This window comes from Lottia gigantea (assembly GCF_000327385.1).
Source record: "Lottia gigantea unplaced genomic scaffold LOTGIsca_188, whole genome shotgun sequence".
In the NCBI taxonomy this organism is placed as follows: Eukaryota; Metazoa; Mollusca; class Gastropoda; family Lottiidae; genus Lottia; species Lottia gigantea.
The window spans coordinates 159621-172570 of NW_008708349.1; the positions used below are offsets into that span (position 1 = coordinate 159621).

Sequence of the window (12950 nt, forward strand, 5' to 3'; positions counted from 1 at the left end):
TCATCCGTGCTTTTTAAGGCGACGCAGGTTTTTTAGATTCAACATTTTCGCTAGGTGTAAAAACAGTTGGATCGATCCACGGTGGTCTAAACGACGGTGGAGGCTCAATCTGTTCAAATTCCAGTAAACTGATTCTAGTATCCAAATCTTTCTCCATTCTTTTAAACTCTTTATAAACATCGTTTTGAGCTCGAGCTATTTCGGAAGAGCAAAAACCTGCAAAAAAGGCACCCATCATGAAATACTTTAAGAACATGTGAACACTGGATACACATACACATTTTACAAAGAAGAAATATTTATGTTATTATCTCCCTTGAAAGCACTTTCATATTTTTATCTTAATAAATTCATGGCTGATGTAAACAATATAGCCCTTTGGGTCATTCTTAAAATCAGCCACAACGGATGTAGAAGATTATTCTTACATCCATTGCTCGCTAATCTGAGGTTCCGCCATAGGTCAAGATAATACCTTGGTTTTCGCCGTCAAACCATGATAAACATTGGAAGGTTTTTATGAAGAAGAAGCTCAAGGTTACAACGGATGTAGAAGATTATTCTTACTTCCATCCATCGGTCTTGGGATTGAAACGGTCTAGCATTGGCATAATGTCAAAAAATAAACAAGCCTTACTGCTACTGAGTTTGTTGATAGTGGCGGCGCCAATGGAGTAACAAGGGGTGGGGGTTTGTTGTTTGTACCGCCTACTTCACTTTCACAAAAAATCAAAGATTTTTTTACTCTCAAGTAAAGAAACAATTTTATTATGTTTTTACCAAAAAAATAGGTGTCAAAATACACCAAATTAGTAAATATTTTTCAAAATTTTTTTCTGCATGGGAAATTCGCTACCACATTTTGAGTTCAACCTCGACAGTTGTCCCCCCATAAAGTCAATCTTCCCCTATTTGTACCCCCGGTTTCGGGAGGCTGGCACGGCCACTATTCCTGAAGCTTAATAAGCAATCATTCAAGTTATTGAACTTACAATTTCCATTGGATTCTTCTAACTCTCCGACTCGTTCGCTCAAAGTCACCAACGCATCTTGAACGTCGGTGTTGTGAGCATTATTAGCTATTTTGGTTCGATCTTCAAGGTAAACAGTTTGACTAAGCCTTGTCAGTTTCTCTGTAACAGAACTTACTGTTCTGTTCAATAAACTCTGTTAAAGATAGAGAATTCGTAATTAATTTTATCTAAAGCGTTTTTTGGCTCTTGAGTCAAACATACCAGAAAAGTACGACTGGTATGAGACAAGTTTTGGCAAGACGAATGAAATATCTGATGTAACCAGAATGCCGAAATGTATAAGCCTATACATGGTATGGATGGCTTAATTATTAAGGTATGTCCATGTGCTCCATGGTTCGGCCTTCTTGTGTACGTCGACTTTTTAGAGCCATTTCACCATGACAGTGGCAGTCGGTAGGGCTGACTGAAATAAGTGTCTTCAAGAGCAATAGGAAGAAGGTAGGACTCCATAATCTAAAATAAATAATTGGAGTGAAGGTGAAGACCCATACAACCACGTGTACCATCGGCATCAGAAGTTACACATTTGGTACAGTGCAATGTCTAATTTCTAAAATATTATTAGCGAAGGGATAATGAAGACCCCTAAAACCACCTGGAGATTCGTCATCAGAAGTAACATATTTGGTACAGTAAAATGAGTTACACAGGTTCTGATTTACAACCGATACAACTAGAATGGGAAGTAACTCTTTCGGGTCTGATCAAACTATTAAAATATCCTACCATCTGTGATTCCATAGAATCGATTTCTGTTTTTAATCTTCTATTTTCTACTTCCAAATTTCTGTATTCATTAGAACAGGTCAAACAAACTGAAAACACAATTTCTTTGAATGTTAAAAAATGGGGTTCGCTTTCAAAAATTTAATTTCATCATTTGACTGCAAGATTCATCAATTTTTTGAGGATTTACATTTGTATAGGACGGCAGTTTTGGAGATCTTCGATCAGACGTTTTCAAGCAGATGAAGACAAAGCATTTTTCTTCAATCAGCAACAGATTAAAACTTACATTGGCATGATTTCTGGTCACTCTGTAAGGTAAAGCCATCAAAACATGAACAATTATAACCACCTGGTCTATTATTACACACCTGTTGACATTCATGTTCCCCTTTACATTCATTGGTATCTGAAATAATTTGGATATTGTATATATACTTGAAAATTGTTTTATGGGGTTTATAATTAGGGCTTGGGGGTGGGGATGTCGATTACCAAATTGAGATCGATTAATCGATTAATAATCGACATAATCCTATTGAGAAACCATGTAAATACTAAATTATAAACATACCAAAATTCTCAATTTCGTGGGTTATTTTTGCATCATAGGAGTATATTCTTTCTTTGATCAGTTATTATAGTTTATTGTGGGTATGTTATGTGCTCAAAGGAAACTATGTGGAAGAGATTACCACTTGTTAACGATACAGTGGAGAATATGTTACTTTGGGATATAATCGCTTATGAAATTTGATAATCGAAAGAGTAAATTACTAGCGACGATAATCGATTATTTCGATTAATTTACCCCGCCCCCTTTATCATTTTTGAGACGTTTCAAAAGTACCAGCTATAGCATCTATTCGGACACCGATGAGCAGAAATATTTGAATTATAGAAATTGTTTGGTGAACCTGGGTTTTGACACCAAGACTGCATTCCCTGTGAAATTTCTGATCAGCCGTTAATCCTTCCTTCGACTACTAACCAGTAAGTAGCCTACAGCACTAACAAATTTTGTCTTGATACTTCAGGATTTACCTTTTTAAGCTTAAGGTATTTACTGAGGACACTTACCGTTTTGACAGCAATCCCCAGACCATCCATTAGGACACGAACATTGACCGGGTTTGGAACAATGTCCACCATTTTCACACTTTCTTTCACATACAGCTGGAATAGTAAATACTTAAAATATTTGGTTTAGTACTTGGTCCAATAAATTTTCTTACAAATACACCATTTCTATAGGTGATCAAGAAAATTGTCAATTTAATCAATAAGCCAACTCATTTGATATACGAAAATTACTTGAATTAATCAATTTATGATACTTGATTTAAATAATAAAAAAAGATAACAATTACTAAAGATCCGATCCGCAAAACAAAACCCAAAATAACAAGTACATTGGTAGCATCTCATGAACTTTTCATCTAATGTATCATCATTGTATGTTATGGTTATCAGGTGTCTAGAATCTTCAAAATGTCAAGCTATGACGTGTCTTATACCTTGACTGCAATAGCCACCTTCCGTGTATTACGAAATTAAGGGAATACAGTAAATCATAGCCCTTGACAATCAGACTACAAAGCCAGACTTACTGCTGATTGGCTGTATTTGCTAATGTACAATCCAACCAAATCGCTGCTTTACAAACTTCCGTAATACTGAAAACGTGGATATTGCAGTCAAGGTATCAGACGAAGTTCTGAATAGCTTGACATCGGAAGATGGGTATCTAGAAGAGTAAGCGTACTTACGATTCATACATCCTCTATATCTGGGAGAGTAACCTGCCCAACCAGGACAGCAGGAATATGATTGTTCACGCTGTGGTACCATGTGGAGGACGGAGCGTTGAGCTATTCTGCACCGGAATCTAAAGAGAAGGAATAATCCGCGGACATAAAAACAAAGACCGAAAGCTATTTCTTGCTAAATTCTTCTGGGTGTTTTAATATGGGGTAGACTGTTGGGGTTGAGATTCCATATTGGGAAGAGCCGAACATCTGTGCGGTCATATTTGAATAGCCTTAGGAATGAGTTGGGGGTATTTTTTTCTCGGAACAGTGGGTTGGGGATCTAGGGTGTACCTCCATCTCCGCCGCAACTCTATGAATGTATCAAGAACACTATTATTGTTTATTTCGGAATAAAATTCCACACAGATAAGTAAAATCTAGCATTGCTATACATACATTTAAAAAAAAAAATGCAAGTAGTATTTTGCAATGGAACATGATCAATGGAACAAACTCTTGCCCATATACTCACCTAAAAGTGTTACATAATTGATTACTATTGTTCGGACAAGGCATTATCATTCTTTGATAATGTGGTCGACAGAACGTCTGTGGTCGTCGTACAGGTCGCATGACTATTTGGTCTCTTTGACAAATGTGGCGTCTGAAAAGAAAAAGTAAATGGTGTTCCTCGACAGAAAATTTTCTTTGATCCGAGGGTATACTTGTATTTCTAACAGCAGCGGTACTCTGTCTACACACGGCAGTTGGATATGAATTCATATCGAATTTGTACAGAAATTGTCTAAGATGTCTTGATGCATTTCCTCAAACTTCGTGTGGAATGTCGCTCCAAAATGCCGTTTGTGACAGATTTGCTAAACATTGAAGTGTATTATATTGTAGTCTCAAGTTCATCTCGTTCGAGGTGGTCGTACATTGAGTGTGACGTGACGCTTGCTGTGTGTTCTAAAGATCATTGATCGATTTGTCGAAGGTTGGAGGGGGCTGTAGTTGCTCATTTGAACAAAAGTTTGGTCTAATTTTAATCAGACTGATGTTCAATCCCGGCATGTTTTGATTGTTTTCCACCTGTCAGTGATGCGGGTCAGATGTTGAGATTGACAAAAAAGGCGTCTTGTCGTTCGGAAAACAGCTACAGCTACGTGTTGCTCGTTTCCAATACCCATTCTAGGGGTAAGATCTAGGAAAATAAGGCGGTCTAACTTAATTTCATTCAAAATGTGAATGTCTGCATCAGATGCGCCACACTTAATAACTATCTAAAATCCATTAACATTGAAGTGTATTATATTGTAGTCTCAAGTTCATCTCGTTCGAGGTGGTCGTACATTGAGTGTGACGCTTGCTGTGTGTTCTAAAGATCATTGATCGATTTGTCGAAGGTTGGAGGGGGCTGTAGTTAGACCCTAACTGAAGTGGCTATATTACAAATAAAAGCTCATGAAAACAAAAGTTTGGTCTAATTTTAATCAGACCGATGTTCAATCCCGGCATGTTTTGATTGTTTTCCACCTGTCAGTGATGCGGGTCAGATGTTGAGATTGACAAAAAAGGCGTCTTGTCGTTCGGAAAACAGCTACAGCTACGTGTTGCTCGTTTCCAATACCCATTCTAGGGGTAAGATCTAGGAAAATAAGGCGGTCTAACTTAATTTCATTCAAAATGTAAATGTCTGCATCAGATGCGCCACACTTAATAACTATCTAAAATCCATTAACTTTAAATAATTCAAAGGTGGCATATGTTTTTAAAGTAGCCTAGTCGTAGTTTCTTTTAACCTAAAATTAAAGTAACGCGTATGATACACCATGAGTAATATGCAGATCTAGGGTCGCCGCTACTAACACTAGTCATCCGTGATCTCAAGAAGTTTTCCCAACATCGTGGTAGGTCACACTGCTGTAATTTATGTTGCGCCATCAAACACGGATTAAATATACTGGCCACAGACAGTGCATCAAATTGGTTGATGTCTTGGTGACATAGAACTCGAGCTGAACAACAATTTCTTTAGATCTTACACAAACAGCTTTATATTCTGTTTTAAAAAACAGGCTTTTTCAAAATAAAAAAAAACAAAAAAAACAAAAAAAACAGCGAAGTTTGGAGTAGTTTAGTAGTCTAAACTATAAATAACCATTTTTGCGAACCAAACTGCACACTGTTGTGTAGATGGTTCAAATTGTTGATTGAGTAGGTTTATCCTTATGACTTTAAATTCAGATTCTGATTCTGCAACTTGGGAACCCACCCTCAAAAATCTTTGTTCGAGTATCTAAAAAAAATCATGCTTGCTATAGATGTGCGTTTATGAGGCTCAAAACCCGGTACCAACTGATAAAGTTGAAAGTATTAAATTCATCACCATATGGTCTCGTTCCAATCAATGCTAATTAAATGAACAAAACCTAAGTAAAAATAACCATAATGTTATGGAATTATGCTAATGGATTTGTTCAAAGTTGTCCGGTTCACCAATTTTCATAGTAGATCATTTTCCCCACCGTAACACACGACCTGATCCGGTTCACCAATTTTCATAGCGGGTCAAGATCGCCACCGTATCGAATGACCTGATCCGGTTTTACCAATTTTCATAGCGGTTCAGGATTGCCGCCTTATGGCATGACATGATCCTTTTCTAAATGCTCATAGCTGGTCAAGATCGCCGCCTAGTCGGCTAACAATAGACCAACTCTCATATTGAGAAATTGGCCAACTGTGACCATCTGGGTGGTCTAAGCTACCAAACATTAACATACTGGGAAAGGTGACCAATTTTAGTGTCCGACTAATAAATTGGGTGTTAGTTAAAACAGGCAAACATTCACTGCGCTATGAAGAGAAATTTCATAAGGGTGGCATTTAAATTCAGTAGATGAAATGTAAGGGGGTGGGGATTGGTGGTGGGTCTTTGGGAATGTCAGAAAATAAACAACAATGAATGAATGATTTATTAACAATCTAAATATGTGTAGGATACGGGTCCATTAGTTGTTGTCAAATATGTTGCATCGATTTTTTTCATGAACATTTCGCATTTCCGGACCACACCGCCCTGGTATATAATCGCCATTCATTTCGGACTGGTTTGAGCTTTGCATTTAGTCTTGCATTCGTCAAGGGTGTATACCTTCGCAGGAACGGCCATTAAGCCATATATCAAGTAGCATGAATTAAATCGGGAACTATACTTGTCCATTCTACTGCAATTCGGATCCTTGCTGCAGGCCTCCTTGCACTCATTTTCCGAATTGAAGTCTTTGAATTTCTTTCTATATGATCTATAACCCGGTTGAGACAGCAGAAACTTCTGTGATTCACTGTATGTCCCACATTCATCTATAAGAAAGAAAAAAAAACAACTACTAAACTCTGTGTATTTTCCAAGGATAACAACTTGAGTTCACAGTTAAGGATCCTTTCTACCTGCTGGTCCCAAGCCAAACCCCTTGGCATTGAGCTTTCCCAGATTATCCGCACCTATTTACAATTGGGTTGGCTGGAATTATAAGTGAAGATGACTAATTCAAAGTCATTAGGCTCTCATACGCCGATCGCCATCGGAACCCACAGCCGACATTTGTTCGGGTAACCAAGCAAATGACGTCATGTAAAGAACCAACGCTCTAACCGACTGTGCTACAGAACCTCACAAAATAAAGAACATAAAGCTTAATCACGAGAAGAAAACCAACATTTACCTTTCCGAATCAAAAAGTCGAAGTCCACAAGTAGGCAAAATCTGCTTAATTCAGAATGGATATAAAAGAGATAACATGGTCGAAAGCCACAGAACATTTCTTATGCTCAGCTTCGTTTTTCTACCCGCTTACCTGAAGCTCCGGGGTTCAATCCCGGCATGAGTCGAGACAATGCCTTCGGCTTTTTTCAATCCAGTTTCCCAGTGTCAGTGATGTAGGTAAGAGGGACTGACATGGAAAAAGCTTCTAATCGTTGGGACAATAAACCGATGCCCCATGCGCTACAAGCTATGCACGTTAAAGATCCCTCGAAAGTTGGAAACCGCTGTCCTGGCAAATAGTCCCTCATTGTACCCTGCATGGCGTTGCCCGTTTTCATTAGCCCATGCGGTGCAGAAAAGTAGGACGTAAAACTCCATTCATTTCATTTATTTTGAATCATCAGTTCAGCTCAGTCCACGTTGAATGTTCAAAAGATACCAGCCAAAGTAATTCATAAACAAATATAACCCTATCCGTTCCTTGGACGTATGGGTGTAATATCGTCACTGTTATGTCCATACTCAAACGGTCACATCCGTATATCACGTCCGAGGAACGGGTAGGGCCAGATTTGTCGGACGTAATGTATAAACCTTGAACTTACCAGCAGCTAACAAGCTGTCCAGAGCAATACAGACAATCAAAAAGGCAATTTTAAGCATCATGACGGCAATGAAATTCCATCATAGACTATGCTTATATAGCATATTAGAGATAATTAAATGGTTGAACTGTAACGATCGGCGAACTAGTTTTGCAAACCCACACATTAGTGAAAAAGTAAAATACGAATCAACTGAACCCGTCATCTGGATATTTCGTAATTGTTTATCTAGTTAACTGCCAGCCACAATTTGTTTGGGATAAACAATCCTCACCTTGACTAGTTAACTGCCAGCCACAATTTGTTTGGGATACACAATCCTTACATTGACTAGTTAAATGCCAGCCACAATTTGTTTGGGATACACAATCCTCACCTTGACTAGTTAAATGCCAGCCACAATTTGTTTGGGATACACAATCCTCACCTTGACTAGTTAAATGCCAGCCACAATTTGTTTGGGATACACAATCCTCACCTTGACTAGTTAACTGCCAGCCACAATTTGTTTCGGATACACAATCCTCACATTGACTAGTCAACTGCCAGCCACAATTTGTTTGGGATACAAAATCCTCACCTTGACTAGTTAAATGCCAGCCACAATTTGTTTGGGATACACAATCCTCACCTTGACTAGTTAAATGCCACCCACAATTTGTTTGGGATACACAATCCTCACCTTGACTAGTTAAATGCCACCCACAATTTGTTTCGGATACACAATCCTCACATTGACTAGTCAACTGCCAGCCAAAATTTGTTAGGGATATACAATCCTCACCATAACTAGTTAACTGCCAGCCAAAATTTGTTTGGGATACACAATCCTCACCATGGCTAGTTAGCTGCTAGCCAAAATTTGATTTGGATACACAATCCTCACCTTGACTAGTTAACTGCCAGCCAAAATTTGTTCCGGAAACACTATCCTCACCATAACTAGTTAACTGCCAGCCAATTTGATTTGGATACACAATCCTCACGTTGACTAGTTAAATGCCTGCCAAAATTTGATTTGGATACACAATCCTCACGTTGACTAGTTAAATGCCTGCCAGAATTTGATTTGGATACACAATCCTCACGTTGACTAGTTAAATGCCTGCCAAAATTTGATTTGGATACACAATCCTCACGTTGACTAGTTAAATGCCTGCCAGAAATTGATTTGGATGCACAAGCCTCACCACGACTAGTAAGCAATTCTGTTCATCTGGTTCAAGAAATTAAGGTTGCTAAAAAAAGCATAGTGGACGAACTTATTGAACAGATGGCCATGTGTTTTTAAATGATGCAACAACGTCAAATGCATCCTGGATATATTAGTTAGTTTGGAAAACAAACCACCCTTATTTGTCACAGCAATCGGATTCATTTATTATATTCTCTTATTGCATGCTTTTGTTAATAATAATATTCATAGCTTCTGACACGTTTTGGTATTTAATTTATTCTTCTGATGGCTACAAAATAGATTATTACTACTCTCTGAATACACACAGAGTTTTGAATTGAATATTGGTAATTATTTTCATATGAATTGAAATATCATCTACAAATTACTACCGAGAGTCTAAGATTGTATTTGGGTTGACGACAATGTTAACCACTGAAAAACAATATAAGGAGGAGAGGAATTTTCAGTCAGAAAAGTTGTCAATATTCACGTGAATTTTTTACGAGGAAAGTGTGTCTATTTTAAATGTAAAATCACTGAACCTTATATTTCTATGGACCTGAAGAAGAGAAATGGCATACGATTGAAAATTTTATTTTGAATATTTATGAAATGAGAGAAAAAATTCAATTCACAGTTCAATGGAAATTTACTAGCATTACACCATGATAGTCTAGAAATTTCATCTCATCAAAACGCCACCATGAAACAGTGATCATTAGTATTTAAGTCGGACAAAGAACACCGTGCAATGTGCAAAGATAGCTATTAGTCCATGCTCGTTTTCCAACTATCGAGGCATCTGTAACTCACAGTCTATAGCACACAGAGCTCTTTCAGTGTTCAATGCAATCGACTAGAATCCATTTTGATGCCAATCTGTCTGCTCTACATTATTGAAAATCAGGATGAAACTCTGTTGGTATTAGCTTGCCAGAGCAATGCCCCCTCCCCCACAAAAAAAAACAAAACAACAAAGGAACTCGGCTTACCAGCTGTAAAAGACTCCTATAAATACATAATATAGACTGGTGTTTAGGAGAAACAAAAAGCAAATTTTTTTCTGTCTAAATGATTAAAACGCCTCTCAATGATCTTTCCCAATCCATAAAAACTTCACATTTCTCGGTTAACTTGATATAATCTTGTTGAATGAATGATGAATTCTTTTGAAACATCAACACAACTATTTTGGTTCAATCAAAATTAGTTCTATGGTGGGCGGAGTAGAGCCTGCTTACTCTTTTCGAAACACCTGATGGTACTTTTCTTTGTAGGAGTCCACTACTATACAACTTTTACTCGCAATTTTGCCATTCTTTGAAGGGGTGTTTTGATTTACTGTAAATTAAACGGCGTTTTACGTCCTACTTTTTTGTTCTTGGTTTAGCAAAAAGAATCATCCATGCATTTTCTATTGTGCTGAAAAATACCAGCTTTCAAACTACTACTGTCTTTGAAATACACCATGTCCTGTATCGCACATTAATGCAACGTGCGGACAAACCGGAAGTAACACATTTCCGAAATAGCATGCTATAATCGTTTCTATACTGAAGTTGTATTTTCTATTGTGTTCTTGACATGTTCATTTATATTACAAAATGCTTGAATGTTTGTTCTATTTTAATGCTTGAATGTTTGTTCTATTTCAATGCTTGAATTTTTGTTCTATTTCAATGCTTAAATGTTTCTTCTATTTCAATGCTTAAATGTTTCTTCTATTTCAATGCTTAAATGTTTCTTCTATTTCAATGCTTGAATGTTGATGGTTGGTTCTCTTTTAATGCTTGAATATTTCTATTATATTGAAATGTTGGTGCAATTTGGTTTTAAGAATGTTGGTGCTATTCCAATAAAAAAATGTTGGTCCTATTTGAATGCAAGAATGTTGGTGTTATTTAAATGCCATAATGATGGTGCTATTTGAATGCAAGAATCTTGGTGCTATTTTAATGTTAGAATGTTGGTGCAACTTGGTTTGCAAGAATGTTACATATTTAAATGTCTAAATTTTGGTACTCAATTCTTGATTCATTGCATGTTGGTGTTTTTGAAAAGTCGGCTATATCGCTGTTCTCGCTGTTTCGAAAAGAGTAAACATGATCTGTTTCGAAAGGATTAAGCATGATCTGTTTCGAAAGGAGTAAGCATGGTCTGCGACACCTGCAACTACTATTTAGGTCAAAATTATACAAGATACAACCAGATCAATTCATTTCTGACTAAACTACCCCTTTAACTAAAACATGCTCATGTGTACCGATTTAATACATGTAGTAACATAACATTAGATGATATTTTACAGAAACATTATGGTGATAAACAGGCAATAAACAATATATAGATACAGAGATAGGCCCTGTAAGATAAAAACAGAAAACAACACAAACACAAATAGATAAATAACATAAACGTAAAAACGAAAATAACTGCACTTTCTAAATAAACGTGTTTATTTTCTGATTTATGTATATTTATGCAACCTGTCAAATTTAACGCCAATTCTTATTCTTAAAGAGACAGATGCGTCATTTGGTAGGGGGAATGTTAAATATATGTAAATCTCATAACTCCTTTAAACATACTTCAATCTGGGAATTTTACTCACTATTTCTATATATGGCCATTATATGACGAGTCGTTATTTTAACATCCAAACGGGGATAATTCTCGACACACATGGATTTGAAGGCTCAAATTACGACCGTCAGCTGTGAACAGTGAACACTTAGCTAAAAAAATCCCGTTTTTTGAGACTAAGGTATGAAGAAAATGGCGCACTACATTCTGCATCCAATTGCATAAGGAACACGAACAAAGTCATACATTGTGTAATTAGGGAAATTTGGACAAAGTAGCGATTCTATACTTCTTATCTAACGATAACCATCCGTTGAGGGATCTGTCACGTACCCGGTCTGTAGCACAAGGGGTCTTTATTAAATATTCGTCATCCTCATAACTAGGCGGTTCTGTTATATTAGCACCCTCGACCTGCATCGCTGACGGAGGAGACCTGGTGGCAAAATTCAAAAGGACTTGCGGAATCTTTGATTTGAACTTCCAAAACAGAGCCCGAATCACTGTTAAAAACCGTTAGCAATGTCCGAAGTAACTCTAGACGCAATTATGCTTTTGCGTTTACCAAGTTTTAAGTTAAGCTGATAAGCGAATGAATTGCATGGTTCTTTAAAATTGGAATATGTTAATGCAAATGATGCATTCATACTTATTACTTTAACGTACGAGTGAAACCTGGTAATCACAGTATCGTTTCCAAGACAAACAGTATGTAATAACAATATTAATAAGTACATACACACTGTTGCAGATATCTACATAATATAGTTGTGAATAATCGGTTAAGCTTAGGTTTTCAACAACAGGGACATGTTCTAAGCACTTTTCCAAGGGAACACTGTCCTATGACAACTACAACACAGTCGTGACTAACATTGTTAAATTGCATTACATTTTTGGTTTCAATTTCACCCACTCATATAAGAACTAGTGATTTTTACGTATTCCCTTTGTGGACATCGTTTTTCATCTGAGGACATCATTTGATATGTTTTGGGGACACATACAAATACAGATTGAAGCCCATTGCATTGGATTGAAATATAATTTTCTACTCTACAGATAATATTGTATATTGTGGCCAGAAACATACTAAGGGTTATTCTCGTAGCTTAATAAGGCTTTTTTTATAAACCGGTATTAAATTATTACAGATCAAAAATATGTTATACCAAAGGAATGCCAATTATCCAAAACAGTGTTGCCGGTACGACTGCTATGATAATGGCATAAAATGTTCTACTTTGTAACAGGCACCTGCCACAGTAATAATTGAATTCTGCTGAGCTTTATATTATA

The 12950-nt window shown here is 36.9% G+C and overlaps 2 protein-coding genes across 2 annotated transcripts; both read right to left on the reverse strand.

The window, feature by feature from the left end:
- Positions 1–13: 13 nt before the first annotated feature.
- On the reverse strand, positions 14–5148 carry LOTGIDRAFT_174251 (hypothetical protein; the record flags this gene model as incomplete). Its single annotated transcript, XM_009052581.1, has 8 exons — positions 14–216; positions 993–1167; positions 1764–1852; positions 2053–2172; positions 2844–2939; positions 3533–3651; positions 4047–4178; positions 5051–5148. The coding sequence occupies 8 exons, from the start codon at positions 5146–5148 to the stop codon at positions 14–16; spliced, it is 1032 nt and encodes a 343-aa protein (XP_009050829.1).
- Positions 5149–8112: 2964 nt separating this feature from the next.
- On the reverse strand, positions 8113–12071 carry LOTGIDRAFT_174252 (hypothetical protein; the record flags this gene model as incomplete). Its single annotated transcript, XM_009052582.1, has 2 exons — positions 8113–8739; positions 11985–12071. 2 exons carry the CDS (start codon positions 12069–12071, stop codon positions 8113–8115), a joined length of 714 nt encoding a protein of 237 aa, XP_009050830.1.
- Between the last annotated feature and the right edge of the window lie 879 nt (positions 12072–12950).